The sequence below is a fragment of the Blennius ocellaris genome (assembly GCF_963422515.1).
Source record: "Blennius ocellaris genome assembly, chromosome: 12".
NCBI lineage: Eukaryota > Metazoa > Chordata > Actinopteri > Blenniiformes > Blenniidae > Blennius > Blennius ocellaris.
Window position 1 is genome coordinate 19,956,938 of NC_137661.1, and position 21,066 is coordinate 19,978,003.

The following is a 21,066-nucleotide window of genomic DNA, read 5'->3' on the forward strand; positions in this document are numbered from 1 at the left end:
TTGCATTGGATCAAAGACTGTTCATTTTAGATTTTGGTTTCGTCCCGACTGAACACTTGAAATCAACTCGGCTCGTGTTTTTTTACCAGTTTTCCATTTGTGTTAGAAATCCAACTCGCATTTTATACATCTCGTACTAAGCAAAGCGCGAAACACAGTTTAATGTTTATAAAATATTTTATTTTTCTAAGATGCAGCGCATGTCACATGCGCTCCATCCTCAAGTCAACTAAATATCCACTCAGGGTTTTTAATCTCTGCCGCGTGTGTGTGTTTCAGGTACTGACGTGTCTCTACGTGGGGTTAAAAAAATAACGGTTATTGTTACAGGGCCAGATATAAAATGGCTTTGACTATATTTACTATAAATACATCGATAAATAACAAAACAAAAAAAAAAAAAATGGCAGAGTGACAACACGGTGAACATTTGGCCTGAGTAGAATCACACCTCTTAAATTAACTTTCACAAATAAAGGTAAAGATATTTACATACCAAAGCCAGCCCAGCCATTTGCACATCGGACAAACATATTGTTGCACAACATCACTTTCTGTTGGAAGGTGGTTGGGCATGGGAACCCCGATAAAGTCCAGACAAATCCCACAAATAAGTACACAGCAGGTAAAACGAGGTCGGTCCCGCCACCGTTTGGTTTGTCAGGTGTCCACAACTTTGAACTGCATGAGTATTCACGCTTTTTAAGTGTAATCATCCCAAGTACATCCAGTGCCCCATTGTATGGGGAACGTTACTTTTAATAAGTCACCAATAGCTGCGCAGAAGAAATCTTTAGTAAATGACCATTTCCCTTTATTTACATAATGAGTCTTCAGAGGAGTGAGCAGAAATGGGACACGGGAGCGTAATATGCGATGGCCCCCTGGGGCTCGACGCGTCATCGCCGTCCAAATATGATGGACGGTGATAGGTGGAGGAGAGCAGGTACTTACTGAGGCCAGCAGCATCAGTCTTCATTAAAGTTGACGAGCCACTATGGAGACTCCCGGGAGTCGTTATCATTTGGCCATCAATGAAAACCGCTGTCTCTTCTTCAGCCGTCTCGCACAAGGCGAGGTTGAGCAATAGCAGATTCCTGATTGTGCTTTTCCAGTACGTTTTTTTTTTTTTTTTTTTTTATGAATAGAAAAAGATAACGGCAATGATGGGGTGCATTTGAAGGGCGCTACAATTCAGGGTCTAGTCAATTGGTCGGATCATGAGGCGGATCGACTTGAGGGAGTAGAAACCGCCTCCGTAGTCTGCCCAGAAGATTCCATCCTGGAACTTGCTGCGGTAAACCCCTCCGCTGTACCACACGCCATTCAAATTGGTCTGACCACAAGCGTTGTACCACCAGCCTCCCTTGTGGAAATGGGCGCAGTTACCTGGTGAAGAGATGACAACAGGAACAGCTTAATACAAAATAGAAATAAAATACAACGACAAGTATTTGACTGTCCGCACATTTCCGTACCAGAAAAGGCGTCCTTGTCCCGATCCAGCGTGGTGAACTGTTTCCCATTGTTACTGGTGAAGGAGTCTCCAGCGTTGCCCTGGTAGGTGCCCAGCCTCAGCCGGTAGCCCTCGCTCTCTGGCTCCAGGTGGAAGCTGCTGTACTCTGCGTACACCTTCTTTCCCGTCCAGTCCTCCAGCTCGATCACGAGCTTATAATTGCCCTGCTTGGCAAGGTTGTAGATGTTGTCCAACCCGAGCCAGTGTTCCCCGTCGATGTTCCCGAAGCCTTTCTGTAGAGCACAAGCAACAAAGTGTGATATTTAAAGTTCAGTTGCACTGTAGTGAAGTGCCGGATTGATATGCGTTGGTGGGTTCGAGACTCTTGTTATCTGTGGAAAGAAGAGATGTTTGTATATTTTGTGGCGAGTGAAGACGAATCATGGAGCACCCAGTAGGGGAAAAAGTGAGGTTAATAAGATTTATTTGCAGAGTGCCGAGTTTAAAGGGATCCGATCCTTGCAAGTCAAATAAATTAAATGAAATCCAACTCCGACTGAGATGAGAATGCGTTAAAGTTGTGATCCGCGGTTTCGCACTCAACATATTAGCTCAGCGGCAGGGTCGGGGAGGATTGTGCTGCGGCTGAGTGGAGAGTGTTGTGCCGAGTGCAATGCTGCAGAAACGCATTCCTGTCTGATCCAAACAGCGTCCCAGTATTGACTTCAAAATCAAATTTTATGCCTGAGGGGAAACCCTTGCGTTTGCCTTTTAGCTCGCAGAGAAAACGGAAGCGAGTCACTTTGCCTGGCTGTGTGTCCGTGTCATTTTCTGCTTTTGGTGTTAAAATAAATGAATAAAGTCCCTCAAATTCTCTTCACCCATTCTTTTTTTTTATTTTTTATTTTATACTGCATCATATATCCACTGCCAAGGCTGACGCATAGGAAGAAAGTGATGAAGAGATCATTACCAGTAGGAGAGGAGAGCTGCATCTCTCTCAGCCCACTGAACCTCTGTGATGGTGTATATTTGCATGTAGGTCTCTGGATACTGTTCTTGGCTGCAATTTTAGCGCGAGGAAATCCACCACTAAGCTGTTTATACTACTGGAGCAAGTGCTTGCTCAGTGGCCCCAAAATGAACCACTGAAACGGGTCACCGAGGAGACGATAAGCCCCAAGCACAGTTTAATGCCAAGATTTATATGGTCTTTCTAAGAATGGGAATCAGATTGTTGGCATGGTAGTGGAATCGGCACCTGTTTTTTTTTTTTATCTTCTTAAAGGTGTGTGTGTGTGTGTGGATTTCATGGTGGATTCCATTGGTATGTAAACGATAGAATTTTATATGTTTCTCCTGTCTCAGATGGTAGTGGGTTAAAACTCTGTGTGTGAGTGTGAGTGTAGGTGGTTTACAAACTGACTTTGTAGTTTTCCCAGTTTCGGAAGAAGTTTACGGAACCGTCCCTCCTCCGTTGCAACACGGTCCAGCCTCCATTGTCGAGGCCATGTTCACACCAGGCTTGGATCAAGCGGTCGCTGCCATCGGTCTTCAGTAGATACATTCCACTGGTGGTGTGGCCCGCCTGGTGGACCTGGTAACAGTCCCTAAAAGGACCTAAGGTTGGAGAGATGGTCATAGGAATTAAAAAAAAAATCGGTGCGAATGTGTCTAAAGCAAATGAAGAAGTCACGATTGATATTTACACATCAGCGGCTTTCTTAATATTCAGTTTTTTTTTCAACAACTGTTATTTACTCGTAAAGATCACAGGACAAAAAGCTGGAAAATACCTTGCTAAGACAGAGTGTCTTCTTCGCGTCTCAGCCGCTAATTCTTCCTAAACCCACCCATTCTCCGGATCACTGGCAGCTTAAGCTCCGTGAGCAAACACACCAGGGTTTCCAAGAAATTACAGGGACAGAAGTGCTTCGGATGTCAACCGAGCCCCACTGGGCCCGAGCATTGACAATCTTTTTTTAATGAATTTTTAATCAGATTCAGAAAGTCCATCTCTTCAGGAAAAATAATTATGGAGCAGTTTGAATGGAGGCTGTAAATGTACTAATTTTGACAAATAAGCTAGATGGATCTCACACACACACACACACACACACACACACACACACACACACACACACACACACACACACACACACACACACACACACACACACACACACACACACACACACACACACACACACACACACACACTACACGTCACAAGTTGGCTAAGCTGTATAAACAAACAGCAACCAAGATTGCGAGCCCAAAACAACAGTGGTTGCTGTATAGTCGAGCTCCGTCAGTAAAGTGTATTTGTCTGTGAAACCAAGGTAGCACCATTGATTACTAATAAAAGCAGCCAGCCGTCACCCTCCTTTCCTTCCCACTGGAGCTGATTTGAGTCTGTCCTTTTGTAAACACAACAAAACATAACCCAAACTCAACCTGTACTAGTGTATGCAGAGAAGACACAACTCAGATATGTTATTGCATACAGTCTGAGGACAAACCAGCTGGATCTGCTGCAAAAGGCTAAATACACATTTCTGCAACTTTTACATTTCCCAAAAGAGAAAAAAAAGGGTTTAAAATTATAATGCTGCTCCTCCGAATAACCCGTCGGGAGAACGCCTGCCACAATGTGCTTTTAAAGTGTGAGAGAGTGTGTGAGAATCATAATCAGACAGACAAGAGGAAATATGAGGAAAAAGGACCGAAGGAATGTGAGCTAGACCCCGATTTACGGAAATTTGTAATTGTGCTGGCATTCTTTGGAAAATCTCCTCTTTTTTTTTTTTTCTCAGGCAGTTTTAAATCCTGAAGTCTGGAGTTACATAAGCTGCATCTGGACACTTTTTCCTTCCTATTCTAATGTGATCGTTCACCTAAACTCAGGCTTAATTTGAAACCACAACAATGTATTACTCCCCCAGCTGAAGCCCCCGAACCTCAACTGATCATATTTCCAACGGTTTTCCTCCTGTGTTTAATATATATTAAACCTGCACGAGGACAGTCCTTGAGTGAGTGATCTATTTGTATTACAGGATTTTGGTCAGCGGAGGACTTAATTGAGGGGTCAACTTGCGAAAATCTCCCACACAGGTTTGCTATTTTCCTGTAATGCTTCGCCAGGTCCTTGGTAAAGTTACAAAAATAAACGGAGCGTCTTCGTCGAAACAAAAATGGTCCAGTGAGACCAAACCGTTGTCAAGCAATTTGTGTGTGCTGTAGCGCTGAAGCTCCATGGAGGAGAGCCAATTACAGTCTCGAGGCGCACTCTTGATTTGTGCCTTCAATCAGAGCTCCACAGTTTGCTGTAAGATATGTTAAAATGAGCTCTGACGGTCAAATGGAGAAATGGAAATGAAGTGACTGTAAATTCTGAAAGAACAGCTGCCCTTTATTCCATTAAGTAAATATGGTGACCTAAAGTAGAAATGTTTTCTTTTTTTTTTTTTTTCCCCCCCGTCTATTTGAAGTGATGGAGGATGAGGCTTCAGCCACCAAAGCTTGTGACTCAACTCTGGTTTCGTGTTGTTTTTCTTGGTTCCTCACGACTCGGGGGCATCTTATTAATGACGTCCAAATGATGTGGATAAAGCCAGTGGAAGTGAAAGATTACAACATAAAAGCAGTCTTTTCAATAAGCCTCGATGAACCTCTTCATAAGTAACATTACAGTGCAATGTGATGTTTGCGAGTGAGGTGGAGGAATCGCAGTCAACAAAAAGTACTTGAAATATCTGCAGTGACACTGTCTGGAGGTTATGCACTCATGGAACTCCTGCAAATTTACAAGCGGCATCGTGCGCGCCTCGTGTTTTCTTCCATCTTCCCTGTGTGTGTGTGTGTGTGTGTGTGTTTTCACCAGGGACACTTTTAAAATATGGCTGCTTTGCTTCTGTGCTCATCGAGCATGAAATAACCCGTCATTATTGGGGCTCTGCATCAGAAGATGGCAGCAGAAGAGCTTTATTTCATTGACTGCTGTCTGAGCAACGTGCAGTGCAGTATTTTTTTTTTCTCCCTCTGCCATGGCGTCAACATCAAGTTGCTTTTTCTCTTAATTCACAGTACCGCAATCTAACAGGCAAGACCAGAAAGCAAAAAGGAAAGTTTTTTTTTAAACATTGCCTTTTTCTCTGGTAATTTTAAATACTGAAGTCTGGAGTTGGATAAGCTGAATCTACACAATTTTCCTGTCCTCATATGAATATTCACTGAGATCGAGGCTGAAACCACAGCATCGTATTGCTCCACAAGCTGAAGCTAAAACCTGAACCTAAATGGATTACATTTCCACATTTCTTCCCGTGTGTGAATATCTATGAAACCAGCATGAGGACAGGCTTTGTGTGAGTGTTCTATTTGAATTCAATGATTTTGATAAGTGGGTTTTGTAATTGGGGGTCCGTGTGTTTGAAAAAATAAAAAACCTAATTCCACACAGGTTGGTGGGTTTTTATCTTGTAATGTTGAATAAGGTTGAATCTCCACCAAGAGCAGCCAGTTAAAATCTACAGCTGGACTATTAAGTTATGGATTTAATCCTTGTTTATTAAGATAAACCGTTTTCTCTCAAATCTATCCAAATAAATGGACCAACTTAAATTTTGTCTTGATAAACACTTCTTCTCCCATATATCCCTTAAGGAATCAGATTACTTGACTCTACTGAATCCTTCAGTAGAGTTACTATTTAAGCGAACCCCATTTTTCCCCCCTCAAATGAAAGATTTCATCCACTTGTGTATAACCTGTCAACATTCCCCGCCACACTATAATTGCCCGTCATAATACAACGGCCAGGACCAAGATTAAGGAGACAATTCCAAGTAGCACTGTAACCTCGGAAATTTGTTTCATATTGGAGATGATCTCTCTCAGATGTCCAAATGAGCTAATCTATGGGGGGAAATGGCCATGTGCACCCTCATCTATGTGAAAGAATTTTATCTGATTGGATCGTTTTGTGCAGAAATGTCAGACTTGGAGTTCACATTGCCTTAAAAAAAAAAAAATGATGCATTAGTTGAATGTGAATGAAGCCTTGCATTGTAGGTATGCTGTATATTGCACATCCTATGAAGCCCCTTCAGCGTCCAGCTGTTGAGATGGGTTTAATTTACATCCTACTAATTTACTGCATATGTTCTACACAGCGTGGCCAATACAGGCGGCCAAGTGGGTCCTCAGGAATGTATGATTTCACAGCTCGTGTAGCCTGCCAGGGATGAGCCAACCACCTCAGAATACCAACTGTTGCAAGAAATTACATTAGAAATTGCATTTCTTTGCCGATTGTAGTTCTGTACTTGTGTTTCTAGCCACCAAGCAGAATCACAGAAACGACAGGTGTGCCAACAATGGCATGTTGTTGTTCTTTGGTCAGTCTCCGTTCCTGCTAATCTCATGTCTATTAATAGTTTTGCGAGTTTCCACTCAGTTCACCCAGTTTCTCCCAATAACTTTAAAATTAATACATACCTTCGGAGGTCAGTGTGCCCTGTGGTGGCGGAGGATCAATCCCAAAGGGGCTTGCGGTCGGGGTGTCCCTCCGTGAACCCCGAGGGAAGGCCCGGTTGTTATTGTCTCTCTGGATCTCATTGGTGAAACGATTGTTAACGGGAATATTCTGCGGCACCACCTGCACAAGCGGGGGGACCGCGGGCAGCTCGCTGCGTCCCAGCGTCCGCAGACACTGCTCCTCCAGTGCCGAAATGAGAACGGACTGGTTGTTGACCACCCCGGCCATCGTGGCAAAGCGGGCCTCCAGCTCTTTGTATCTCGAGGCCAGTCGCATCATCTCGGAGGTCACGTTGAGGACACGGTTTTCCAGCTGGGCCAGCTCTAAAGAGTTGTCTCTCTTCCTGATGATCTCATGCAGCAGCTGCATATAGAGCTGGGTCACCCTGGAGTTCATGTTCCTGCTCTCTTTCCGGAGCAGCTTCATCTCGTTGACCAAGTTACCATCCACGTCGACCACCAGCTGCAGCGTCTCTATCTCGCGCCTCTGTTTGTTCAGCACCTCCCGCACATCTGCGATGTCCATGCGGTTCACTCTGTCCTTGTCTGGCTCTGGGCCTGTGGTGCTGGCACAGATTGGACCTGATGGCAGACATGCAGATGTAATTTACTTGGGATATTAAGAATTACCCAACAAGAAGAAAGCATTCAATATGAGAGGCCACATGATATTAAAGATTAGGGTTGTTTTTTTTTCTTTTTTTTGTAATCCTTCATACCAGTTATTCTCTGCTCAGGCACCAGGAAGGTATAGGAACATTTTTTGGCGTCAGGATCCAGAGGAGCTCTTTTACTCCTATGGAGAGAAGGCTCTTTGGTCCTCCGGGCTTCCCTGGGGCTCCTACAGTAACTTTCCTCCCAGAGGGAGAGGCAGACCAGGGCACAGAGGCTCCACATCAGCCGGCGCATTGCTGCTGACTTGATGGATAGATGAACTACTCACTGGTGCTCCCTCCACGCCTCCCTGCAAGAATACAAGACCTTAGGATTTTGGAAAACAGCCTCTTCTGTGTTTACAACAACCAATAGACAGAATGAACACAGCAGGGGCGTTTGTGTGCCTCGCCAGAGAAGATCAGCATCAAGAGTTTACCTAAAATGGAATTGCAACTTTTTCAAAATCACGTCATTGCTCAGTTGAATATTGGTCTTGGGGAAAGTTTGATATAGAGAACTAATTGTCTATTCAGCCAACTGGGCACAATCTGCTTTTTTTTTTTTTTTATTTGTTCATTCCTCTGCTGACAAACACCCCATTTCTCTGAGGACCTGTTATTAAGATCTGATGCATGGCTGCTGCTGCTGCTGCGGCTTTATCTTTAGTGCCTGCCTTTTCATGCACTTTATCTTTTATAACCTTGGAATGTGGAATTTCTTACATAAATTCCCATGGCTTAAGCACCTTATAGGTATTTTCTGAACTACAGGAATACTCTCAATACGTCTTTGTTATTAGAAAATGAGTTTTCTGGGCTGTTTACCAGTTTGTCCTCCTCAGCAGTAACTTACAAGACTCGAGAGGTTCTATAAAATGTTTGGGTTTTTTGTTTTTTTTAATCTATAATTTACACTGAAGAGTGAGTTATTGTCCGGCAGCAGTAAAAAGACAAATGGGAATATTTCTTTTTTTTTTTTTTTTAAAGTTAACTCCCAAACATCTAGACTGGTTTAAAAACAGGTTTAAGGGTGAGAGCCTTGGCATTACTTACTTTTAAGCATCCACATGATATTGTAAATGTCAATGGCACCATAATTGTAGTGAATCGCTTCCTGAAATCTAAACAAATTTGAACACAATAACAATGGAGGTTAATTTTCCCAAATGATTTTCGAAAAGCTTCTGGTTTAAAGTAATGAATATTTGGTTCACATAACTTGTGGATGGGTTCACACACCCTCTTGTAGGGATCTGACCTTGTTGTCCCGCACGCTACTGTTGCCTACTTGCACAATCGCTCCTCCTCAAGTCAAACCCATTGACCCCAAATTCCAGTGAAGCTTCCTGTGAGGCAGGTTAAAACGCCAACAGGGATGTGAGGTCGGGGGTAGTATTTGTGTTTCACTTGAAGGATTTAACAAACACATGCACATGCAGACAGTCACTCCAGGGGCCAGAGATAACATTAGAAAAAGGGCCATTTTCGACCCCGCCTAATGCGAGGGGGGGGGGGGGGGGGGGGGGGGGGGGGGTCACTCTTGACACTTCCCTGCCTTCGATCTTTTCCCTCCTGATTCTACTGCTGTTTTTCATGTGTGCACAAACAGAAAAGACGCACGCTGCTCCATTTAACACCCGGGCTGTTGCAAGGCCGGAACCATCAACCCCCACCCCCCCCCCACCCACCCCTCACCCGCTCCATCACTTCTCACAGTTGGGCTTTACTCAGTGCCACATCATTAAATCCTCTCTCCACCCTGAAGCCCGGGTCTGTGTGTCTCCCGCATGACGCCATTGTGGTTCATCGGGAATTTTGGCAATTCTGTCACTTGGAGCTGTGTTGAGAGCGGACGGGATTACAGCTCGTACTGCAAGGCTCAACTGTGTGTGTGTGTGTGTGTGTGTGTGTGTGTGTGTGTGTGTGTGTGTGTGTGTGTGTGTGTGTGTGTGTGTGTGTGTGTGTGTGTGTGTGTGTGTGTGTGTGTGTGTGTGTGTGTGTGTGTGTGTGTGTGTGTGTGTGTGTGTGTGTGTGTGTGTGTGTGTGCGTGTGTGTGTGTGCGCACGTGCGTGCGCGCGTGTTCATGTGGTGCATTTACTCCCGATGGTCTGTGTAAGCTTGTGTGCGTCCCGTCTGCATGATTGAATACTGTGTGTGCATGACTATCCAGAGACGTTATTCATTTTCATGGTGGTGTGTTTTTCCAGCAGCCGGTGTGTCTGACAGCGTAACCAGGTACTGTATCCTAGCTGACCTCAGTCAGCGCCGCTAATGACTTTAACAGCAGCATCAGCAGTAACAGTTCTGCACTGTGTCTCGGTGTTTCGACTGCGGTGGGAATTTTACTCTGTCATTTCCCCCAGAAGTGTCGATATTCGCACAGTTTCGGTGGACTAAACATGACAGGCAACTTTACAGCTCATCCATTAACCTTCTATATACTCTTTCTCCCCCCCCCATCTCGTTCGTTCTTTTCAGTCTCCGCTTCCCTCTGTGCATTCTTTCGTTAGGTTCCTTTGAGAGTGTGATTTCCTCCTTGATGGTGGTTCTGAGTACGAGGGGCAGAGCCTCTTTCATGGAACCACAATAAATCAGAGACATTTGAGCTAGCATTGAGGGGTCACCCCCGTCTCGTGACAAACAAGTAAAGCACTCTTTTTATTTTTTCTCTCCTCTAACCTTTAAAAAAAAAAAAAAAAACTTAAACTAAACACTGCTTTACCACTGTAACACTGAGAGCTTCTTAACAGAAAGCACAAAGTACTAACTTGTGGGAGAAAAACCCTTCCTGCAAACAAGCATTTGTAAAAGGGGTTGGTAAAATAAGCACATTGAAACGCATTGAAAATCAAGTGCACCTATCAGAGCACACAAACGGGAAAAAAAAGAAAGAAATATTGAGACAGTGAGAGAACATCTTGCGTTAAAATTTGTGTTTGCAGCAAAATAGTCATTTTAATTGATCTCGTTTGCAGCAATGTGAACATCAGTGCGTTTGTCCAGCTGTACCTGCTCAGCAGAGATAGTGGAGGCTTTACGACAGCAGTGGAGAACAGCTGGCATCTTTTAGATTCAACAATAAAAGAATCAATATGTGACAGTTTACGGTCTATGGATTCTTCAGATCATTGTTGTGACGAGCTAATTTAAAGTCGGTGCACAGCAGCAGTAAAAGGTGTCTGGGTTCATTTGTTTCCATACACTGGATAAGACTATGCTTTTGCATCACCTGTACAAGCGCTACATGTTTGGTGTGCTTGAATTACCCATGTGTGACTGTATCATGGTAACATTGTGTGTTGTTGGAGATGTATATTTCACTAGCGGGGCACAAGGGAGCACTGAGCTGTGTTTACTGCACACGGGATGGAGATGAGCAGCATCAGGCAGCCAGGCTCAAACAAAGTACAAGGATTTCAACAAGCGTTGCAGGCAACGATGGATTGAAGAGACTAATGGTAGTAGAAAGTGGGTCATAGCTGTTTTTCCCGTCAGAGCCAAGTCCCATTCATATAACTCGAGGCACAACCTTCGACAAATGAAATGCTCCTCTTACTTTTTGAAAACTTTGTTCCTGACTGATCTCTACTGCTTTCCTTCTGTTGAATTTGTAATTTTTGGTCTCTCTCTCGATCTCTGAAAACCTTTTTTCAACTTCTTTGTATACGTTCCTTTCTCTATGATTTTCTGTTTGATATTTGTCCCCCCCCCCACCTTTTTTTTAAGTTGCATTTAAATGGGAGTTACAGACCGAAAGTGACGCACCAAATAAAAGACACCGCAAATCATTTTTTGCCTCGTTGTTGATTGGATTCATTAAATTCGTGATTTGCTCTGCCATTCTGACAAACACGTTGTGTATTCCAAAGCATCTGTGTGGATTGAAACCAGAGAAACACTGTTTAGGAACAGGAAAGGACATCCTGCTGTCAACTCTGCTTGCCTTTTTGTTTTGGCAACAGTGTGCACTCCTAAGTCTTTATTATTACACTGCTTGGTCTTCTCTTCAAAAATAATTTGTAATAATCGGTAATGTGTCACAGTGTCTCTTAAAGTGTGGTCACGCTCCTTCGTCTGTCTCTCCGCCCAGCTTATTTTTATTGCAGCTATTGGAGCAGTGTGAGGGCAGACGGTATATAGCCTGCTTCCTTTCCTCTTTTCATGCACTCCTTCCAACTGGGAAGGATTTTTCCTTTGAACAAGACACAACCATCTCTCTGTTTAAGTCCTTGACCTCTACTGTATTTTCATTCATTTTGTTTGTTGATCAGTGTTCGCCTGTTTGAGATGAGCTCCTCCTCTTCTGTTTCACTTGAACAGGAGAGCCGATTGTCTGAGGTTCGAGGCTTTTTGATGATTTCACTAATAATAATTGAAGAGTTCAGTCCCTTGCTGACAGATCTCTGGTCTCGCACGCACGCATGTTTTTGGTGTCCCTGCTGAAATGCAAGGTTTCCCAGCTGTTATTCGACTGAACACACGGTCACAACACAAACACTTGCATCTGAAAGACTCACTGGACTTTAGAGGGATTTAGAAACACATTTTAGTCACTTGAGTCACACTTTTCAGTTGTTCAGTCACGGTGGCTCAAAGTCACGGGATTATTTACACACGCACACACACAGTTATTTCCCAACATAATTACCCAGCTCATTTATGCAAACACACATACACAATAAAGTCAAGAGTAGTAACCATTTCATATTGGACAAAAGAAATAACGACATGATGGTAGTGATTGAGCCAATGCTGTATATTATCACTGATTAGCTTTGGGCTAGGACTGTAGGAAACAGAAATAATACTTTTCTGTTTCAGGAGAGGAAACGAACTCATGGAGCAACATGTTTAATTAAGATGGTCAGAAGCAGGAAAAACTAACCTTCGATTGTTATACAGCATAATAAATGCAGAGAGACTGCCTGTCAGCCATCGAGCCTGTTGTTTGTTTCATGTTCATTTTGTAAATATTAATTTTATGTGCCATGTGTGGACCCTCTGAAATTCGTTTTGTCTGGGCTCCCATTTGTTTTTTATAAAAGTGAATGTTTTTTTACTCAGACTTTGGTACTGCCAACATCTTGTCCCCAGAAAATGATGTCTTGGAATATTGGAAGTAATTTCAAGGAGAACACAGTCACACCATGATGGACAGTTTTTTTTTTTTTTGAGTCATCGTCAACATTTCAATGTTGCTCGGTTCTAACTTTAAAGTTTTCCAGTTCTGTGTTTGTTTTAAGACAAGAAAGCTATGACCTGAATCACTTATTAGTCATTATTATAGATGCCTGACTGGAGTCGGTGTGTTGTGGGATTTGAACCCACGCTCCTCGCTGTATTTGAGTGCACCCTGAGAGATAGAGTTGCTCTGCTGAGGATGCTTTGTTCATGATATTAAAATGAAACACCACAGAAACCTCCTGTGCAAGATTTAGTTTTGCTCATCAGATTGGATGTTATGAGAATAGAACACTTGATTGGAAATCGAAGGATATTCCTTTTTTAAAAGATAGATTTTGTGGTTTTCTTTGTTAAAAAGGGTCATGTGTCACCCCCATTGTGTCATGTCTGGTATTTTGGACTGGATTGTAGTGAAGGGATCACTGTTCTAACAAGAACGGTAACTATGTGTTAAGTATCCTCTTCACTGCATTTTTCAGCTGTGTTAATGTCCATGCATAATTCCCATGTGTTTCGTATTTCAGCTGATCGTGATTATGACTTAGTCAGATGTGTGTTTTGCTCCAGACTTTGCCTGTATGAAGAGCGTAAGATGATCCTCACCCAAGAGGGTCTGAAATGTATTGTAAGGTGCTTTAACTGCCAGGAATATTTCTGTGCTTGTGTGGGTTTCTGAGCTTGTGATCCAAAAAATGTCTCATGGGTTCACCAAGTCTGATGGATTGCAGTCCAACCAACAAGAGCAAGATGCTTTGATAAAGCATTTAAACCATCAACATCAATGCATTTCCCAGACTCTGGATCTCCGTCCTGCGTCTTCCATCTCGTCTTTAGACTTAACAACAAGAAGTCTAAACCCCCCCCCCCCCCCCCCCAAAAGGCACATCACATAAATGCTGGTGTGGAAAAAAGGAGGGTGGAAATCAAAACAAATTGGGGCTGAGTGAAAAAGAATTTGGGGGATTTTGTGGAAGCGGCAACAACAAACAGCTTTGGTTTGCGTGAACGCTTCTGTTATTTGACAGCCAGGAAGCGACCGCCTGCTAACCTCTGATCCATTCATGACGTCACCAGCCACAGTTTCATGACCACTTGAGCGCACTTTACGGAGCCACAAGTGGAAATGACAGCCAACAAGCTATCAAACCACATGGAGGGCAGGAACAATGTCAAAGTGGATGGCTGTATAGATGGAAATGCAGCTACAGTAGCTGTCAAAGTTCCGATATTATTAGACGCACGCGAATAAAAATAACAACCCATATGGGAAAACTTGTAAAGCCACTGCCAGCAAAGTGAAGAAGCCGACGGTTTAACAACGCTGCTATTGTAGAACATATACTGTTGTACGATAGCCATCGCTTTGTATCTTCTCATGCAACCGTGCACATAGAGGGCATGTATGATGGAGATTACAAGATCTAAAGTAAAGATTGTCTTATTGGGATTGTTGCTTACAGACAAACTGCAGCCATGTTGGATTATTTGGTTATTTCATATGATGAGACTGCAATATAGTCAACACTTAGCTTTTTTTTTTCCCCTCTCCCTAACTACTGAGCCTCTCATGATGCCACATTTGCAAGAAGCGAGCCCCCGAAACCCCCCCCCCCCTGAGGCCCCGCGGGCCCCCCATCTGTTTTCCTTCTTCTGTAGTGAAACTCTAAACATGTGGGCTGATGTTGGGGTCAGAGGTCTATATGTGGGATTAGGGTGCAGTCCCACCCTTCCTCTTACCCAAGCCCCCGCCCCCCGCCGCCCGTCCGCTCTGCAAACCCCTCCAATCAATTGGCCTTTGTGGAAAGTGGGCTCTCCCTCTTTCCTCTTTATTCACAGTGCACACATAAATGTTCCAAGCACCCTGTTCCTGCGATTCGTGGCACCCGGGGAGGTGGAATTAATACAAGTTCGTCCCTCTCAGTCGGTCCTACTTTGTCAAGATAAGGGCTCTCAACTCTCCCAACAACCTCCTTCATCACTCCATGACACCCGTCCCCTCACCTCCCCCATCGCAAAACAGACGTGCAGCGAGCGCCTCGCCACAAACGCAACACTGTCTGCAGACACAGGTGTATTATTAATTCCTGTGCCTCAAAAATCATGTGAGTGACGGTATTTATATGCTCGACAACAGACAAATGATAACAGATCGCCGGTACTTCATCCATTCCTCTGGCTTCTCCAATTGAACTGTGAAAATAAAATTGACTTGAAACAAATGTCGCTTCTTAGGTTTCACACAAGCAGAAGAGAGCTGGAGGATGGTCAGGAGAGCCTGGAGAGCCAGGAGTAATAAAGCTAAAGTTTTATGTGAAAGTGCAATTGGCTGGATCGAGGAACTTTTTTCTGATTTGGATTACTCCTGACCACGCATGCACTCTCCCTCTTGGTATTTAGTTCTCCACTTTGTCACACCTCACCATAATCTCGTATGTCAGGCTACACATGCTTTCTATTAAGTGAATCAACAAGGAAGAACACACACATGCACACACACACACACTTTAATTCTCTAGTTAGGGGAAGTGGAGGCATGTAACTGTCAGTTTATCTCGACCTCCTCCTACCTATGGTGACCTCTCTGTTCAGCTGTGTCCAAGCTCTCATTAGGGCTATTCTAAATGAGCTTCACGCTGCAGCTACAGATTTCCCTCTTGACTTCTGCAGTGGCCTCATCCTTCTTTTTTTTTTCTTTTTCCTTATCTTCATTGTCTGTTATTAGTAGCTCCTTCTTCAATTCACATGTGCAATGGTTGACTGCGTTTCCCCCCCCAATCATAGGTTGAGCTCTATGAAATGCTTTGCAGACTTGTTATCCTATTGTTGCATTTAACCACAGCAGTGGCTGGGTAGTGGTTTTTTGGACAAGCTTGTGGTTGTGTGGGCCGATGTATCGCCGCTCGCCTTTATTATGGTGGCCGTGTTCTACGGATAAGATCAGGTGAGCTGTCCGTTAATGTCTGTGTCTGGAATGGTTTGACACACGGGGCCTGTGTTAAACGGTGAGATAAGACTGAACACATGCCATTACATCACCCCCCCCCAAAAAAAGTCGCAGCTGGTTGGTGCTCGCTGGGTAAGCTGTCCATCGCCTGCTGCGTAACAACATGGCCTGTGACGAGTGTGCCGGGGGGCGGGGGGGGGGGGGGGGTTAACTCTCTCTGACAACTCTAGCATGCGCTACCTAATTGCTATTTATTGGCTTGTCCGAGTAGTTTTGCAATTTTAAATAGGAAAGACGCCGAACAGATGTCGTGTTGTGATTTAGAGTCCGGGGTGAAGGTTAAGAGAATGGTAAGTTAATGTGTGGATTGGTAATGACCTGTTTGCAGCCCCTGTGCACTGGAGGTTCAGGTGAACTCGAGGGCTCTGCGCTGGCGCAGCTGCACAGGAATGTTCTGGATATGTATCACACAGCTGCTCCTGCCTCGTCTCTATCTTTTCAGGTTCCCTTTTTTTTTTTTTTTTTTTTTTCCCTTTTTGCAGCCTGAGTTATTAGAGGTATTGATAGTATGATTTATTACTCTTAAAGAAAAATGAGCAAGCTTTTTTTTTTTTTCTCTCTTTTGCCTTCTACGTCAGACTTTGAAGGTCTCCGCTTGTCTCCTGTGATCGTTCGCAGCATTCACAGATGTGCCTTTGTGCTACATGTAATATTTTCCACAGCTCCCACCAATAGACCAGTACCTGACTTACACCATTCGGAGTTAATTGTGAGTTGGCGATACGGATGTGAACCAGATTGATGCCATTAGTGTTCAAAGTGTTTGTTATCATGACATGGTGGCAACTCATGTGTCTTGTGTCTGTGGACTGTGGTTAACAGAGGATGTGGTTGGGGATGAATTACGCTGTACTATAATGTTTTCCATCCAAACAGACCCGGTGAGCTGTTCTTGTGAAATCCCCGTGGATTTCCTGAGCCTACAATCACATTTCGGTTAACATCAACAGCCGCCATACGCAAGAAGGAGAAGCAACTGTTGAGAGACATGTCATCACCTCATTATGTACAATCTTCCCCATCTAACCTTCATTCCAGCAGGTTAACTTTGCTCCATCCCTGCACCCCAGATAGCTGCCAGGCTCAGATGTTGCTGTATTAGGAAACCAAAAGCCTAGAAAAAATAAACAAAGTCTGGCTCCAGAGCTTGAATCTCTCCTTCTGATCAGATCAGCCTCCCTCAAGTGTTTTTCTGGAATGCCCTACTTTACATTCTCTTCACTTTCTTCCTCTTCTCTGCAGCTTTCAGTTTCACCTCAGGTGGGACAGAGTGTACATTTCAGACAAAGTTTAGAACTCAGGATGTTCGGGATGAAATGAATGGATCCCATTGACGGCGTGTTTTCATCATTTTAGGATTTCTGTTCAAATTCCCTTTGTTGTATCAGAAGTTTGCTTTGGCAGAAGCTGAAGGAAATGCTGAAATTGCCAGCTGCATTTCATTTTTCTCCGTAATTCAAATAGCTTCCTAACAGTCCATTTATATCCCTTCCTTGGCCTGACACACAGTTGCAATATGTTGAATGTAATTTCACTTCTCGGCATGCTGTAAACTCCGCATCCTACTCAGTCGAGAAAAAAAAACACAAAAAACAACAGACGAGGAAGCGTTTCTAGAAGTTTCTGTCTGCAGCTCCAAAACCTCCAGTCACGAAACTTCCACAACCCTCGAGCCTCCCAGCCTGAGCTTTCACAGCTGTCCAGACAGGCACATGCACACACACACACACATGCACATCCACATGCAAACCACTGACATGTACAAACACCCAAAAAGAGGAAATAAATACTGAATGAACTCGGACATTTACCTTGTTGTTACCAGTGGTGATGGGTGGTGTTTTCCTGCAGTTATAGTTTCACGTGTCTGTTGTGTTGTGTCTTCACCGAGCTGCAGTGCTCAGGACTCATCTCTCTTGTCTGTCTTCTTTGTCCCAGTCTGCCGAGGTTCTCCTCTCTTCCACTCACTCCTTCCGTCCTGCAGCTTATAAGACGAGGCTTGAGTTGAGGCCCTGCTCGGCCAAAAAAGACGTGCCTCTCTCTCTCTCTCGGCGGACTTAATTGTTCCGGGGCTCCGGCTGGGGCATGGTTCAAAAGCCGGCCACTTCAACGGACTGAGTGCGAACTCCTGATGCCTTGAGTTTTTCACAAAGGATGGGGGAGACTGGAAGAGGGAGGGGAAGGAGGAAGAGATGGGAGGGGAAGGGGTATGAGGGTGTGGGTGTTGGAGATTGCCTCTTTTTTCTTTTCTTTTTTTTTTTTCTTTCTCGTTATTTTTTTGGGTATTGCCCTGCCTCCCTCTGATGTCACTCTGATGGAAAAACAGGACAGGAAAAGAGAATAACAGAGCCTGCCTCATTAAATTCCCCGTCCTCAACAATGGCCTTCATGGCTCTTCTAGGCAAAGGAGCGAGTTGAGGAAAAGGACATGGAGCCCATTTAACTTCGGGAGGTGTTTGAACTGTCTGGAGCACATGCTCCGAGCCCTTTGTCATCGACTGTAGCTCCCAACTCCCATCTTCTTTTTTTCTTTCTTCTGTAGCGGAGGAACAAGCTGATTAGAATGCGGCTGTGGTTTCCGAACACTTTCCTGGAGAGAACAGATGGATACATGAGAGTCGGGGACAAAGGCAGGCAGATAAAATTGATTTGCTGTGAGACTGGAGTAAAACACCGTCTCCACGTGCAGACAGAGCTGGCCTGAGTAACGCAGGGTTCTTAACAGAAAAGTTTTTTGTTTTTTTTACCTATATTAATATGCTGGGTTGCCTGTGATATACACAGATACTGATTTTTCTTTATTTGGGGGAGCGATTGGAAAAAGTGTAACGTCTCCTCCCTTGTGCCTGCATTTGCTCTTCTCGCCTCGAGTTTTTCCACACGTAAACACAAACAGAGTGTCTGTGATGCCCTAACCACAGGTTCTCTGGGCTCACATCTGTCTGTGGGTGTTCTAGTCTGTATGGGTTTGTGCATGACTAACAGCTGTTATCCCCGACATGCTCGCAGTGAAGCAGCTATAGCAGTTAAGCCACCGGGATCCCGCTTTTCCGTCTCCTCATTTCTTACCCACCAACCCCAAAACAGAGCAGAATCCCCTCGTGCTTATAAACGGCTTCTCTTTATCACCCCGGATTTCTTGTTCTTTGTCCGTCTCGTTTGCTCCAATTAGTTGCTATTTTGTGTGTGTGTGTGTGTGTGTGTGTGTGTGTGTGTGTGTGTGTGTGTGTGTGTGTGTGTGTGTGTGTGTGTGTGTGTGTGTGTGTGTGTGTGTGTGTGTGTGTGTGTGTGTGTGTGTGTGTGTGTGTGTGTGTGTGTGTGTGTGTGTGTGTGCCTGTGTGTGAGCCTTTTGCTGAAGATGAGGCTTGGCCCATTTTATCTGCCGGAACTGCTCCTGCGGTTTTGTGTTTGGCACTGTTGTTAAATGGAAGTACATACATAAAGGTCTGTGATTATAGGGATAAGGAGGTGACGGGTGTCTCGTAATCGCTGTGTGATAACCTTTCTTACATCTGCACCCAATCTCCACCCCAGCCTGTGAAAGAAACACTGAGTGGAGAGGAAAAGAATAAACACCATCACTTCACTCCTCAAAGTTGTTAATCCCCTTCTTCAAAATGGAGGGAAGCTGCTCCCGGGTTTGTTTCTTAATGTTAATATTTGCGTAATGAGAGACTCAGACTCTCAGCTTTGCCTCAACTTTGCCAAGAACGACACAATGAGAGCAGGAAACTGAGGCGACCTTCAGTTAGGAAGGCAAACGGTCAGTCATCTACTCGAGGTGCTTTAAAAGTGATTTACCTCCAACGGAGGAAGTTCAGATTGCCAGAGCATGTTTTAAATTTAAACAGAGTATATGCAAATAGGTGGGTGTGGGAATAAAAGTGTATTCCGTGTCTATTTTAGCCCGTTTAATATCAGGCAGCTCTCTATTATCAGCTGCTTTCCGCACACAAATCCCACATCTGGAAGACACTTGCATCAGGCATCCCAAGGAAATTTGGCTCCATGAGGATGTCCAGCCTTGTATGTGTCCACATGATTGCTGTCTAATGAGGAAAACCCTCATGTTCTCTGTTTCCAGTAAGAAAACAAACTACTGTCCTCATTTGGCTTGGGTTGGCTCGATAAATGATGATACACAAGGAAAATGTGCTGTTTATTTCCATAAACTTATGGCATAAATATTTTTTGTTTTTTTCTATCTGTGTCTTTCATTACAGGGATGTACTTGTCTGACCTGACATACATAGACTCGGCCTACCCTTCCACGGACAGCATACTGGAGAACGAACAGAGGTCGAATCGAATGAACAACATTCTCAGAATCATATCGGACCTGCAGAGATCCTGCACCTACGGTGAGACTTCAACAACACGCGGCCACAGCTGCATCCATTTACTTCATTTATTCCAGTGAATCACGGTCTCTTTCGTAAGGGTTGTTCATTTGAAATTCCTGCATCATTAACAAAGTGCTGACTATGCACGGGAATAGGTCAAAGCCGGTCGCTTGAAGAGTTAGTCTTCTGTCAATGTCAGCTCATGAGTATCGTGTCGGAGTCGGGATTCTCTCCTGGTTTCTCACGTTGTTCATCATGTGATGGAGGAAATAAAGTGGTTTGGTTGGGGGGGGAAGCAGTACAGCCTGACCACTTAATTTCCTGTTACCATAGAGACAATAACAAAGAGTTGCTGCTGCTCGTCAATTCCTCTGTGTGTTTTTGTGAAAACGGATAAAATGTGCTCGGATCCGTCTCCTTCACCTCGACAGAATCAAAAAGATCTCACTGTGGGATGGAAAGCCTTTATTGTGAAAGATGACAGAAAAGCACACATGTTCACAAATGTGTTCATAAATCCATGAAAAATTCAGAACAATCAAAATTCCTTAACCTCTGGTGTTTTTGTTTCATTTTAGCATTTGAGTGTAGCTTTTTTTTTTTTTTTTTTCAAGCCATGCCGAGTGTAACCGCTCACAGACGTCAGCACAAGAATAATAGACCCTCATGTTGTGGGAATTATGCGCCGCTGGGTTGAAAAGTACTACAACATTCCTCAGTGCAGCTTTCTGATGTTTTATTTATGATGTTTCTTGAGGAAAATATCTGTTATATGTCAATTTTTTTCCACCCATTTTCTTTCTTTTCTCAAAATACAAAACACTTTACCTACATGTGATGCAGCTATTACCCCACAACACTCACCAGCCTCTGAGCCTCTTG

General features: G+C 44.0%; 2 protein-coding genes across 4 annotated transcripts in view; one reads left to right on the plus strand and one right to left on the minus strand.

Annotated features, from left to right (window-relative positions):
• The window catches only part of ralgps2 (Ral GEF with PH domain and SH3 binding motif 2), a 72,008-nt gene that overhangs the window by 40,396 nt on the left and 10,546 nt on the right, over positions 1-21,066 (plus strand). For both annotated transcript variants that reach the window (XM_080506760.1, XM_080506761.1), the window contains exon 10: positions 20,065-20,202. In XM_080506760.1, the coding sequence (XP_080362886.1) occupies positions 20,065-20,202 (138 nt within the window). The remainder of the gene's footprint in view (positions 1-20,064; positions 20,203-21,066) is intronic.
• On the minus strand, positions 165-17,961 carry angptl1a (angiopoietin-like 1a). 2 transcript variants are annotated; one of them, XM_080506762.1, is made up of 6 exons: positions 17,653-17,961; positions 7,717-7,961; positions 6,959-7,579; positions 2,883-3,076; positions 1,479-1,749; positions 165-1,389 (listed from the first exon to the last, which is right to left on the minus strand). In XM_080506762.1, exons 2-6 carry the CDS (start codon positions 7,904-7,906, stop codon positions 1,202-1,204), a joined length of 1,464 nt encoding a protein of 487 aa, XP_080362888.1. In that variant the 5' UTR covers positions 7,907-7,961; positions 17,653-17,961; the 3' UTR covers positions 165-1,201. The 2 variants fall into 2 exon arrangements, with proteins under 2 accessions (XP_080362888.1, XP_080362889.1); XM_080506763.1 differs by lacking the exon at positions 7,717-7,961.

Coding starts and splice junctions, on each gene's coding strand:
- angptl1a (XM_080506762.1), bottom strand. CDS start 7,906: ATGCGCCGGCTGATGTGGAGCCTCTGTGCCCTGGTCTGCCTCTCCCTC. Junction 7,580..7,716: donor GCCTGAGCAGAGAATAACTG/GTATGAAGGATT, acceptor GTCTGCCATCAG/GTCCAATCTGTGCCAGCACC. Junction 1,390..1,478: donor GGACAAGGACGCCTTTTCTG/GTACGGAAATGT, acceptor TCTCTTCACCAG/GTAACTGCGCCCATTTCCAC.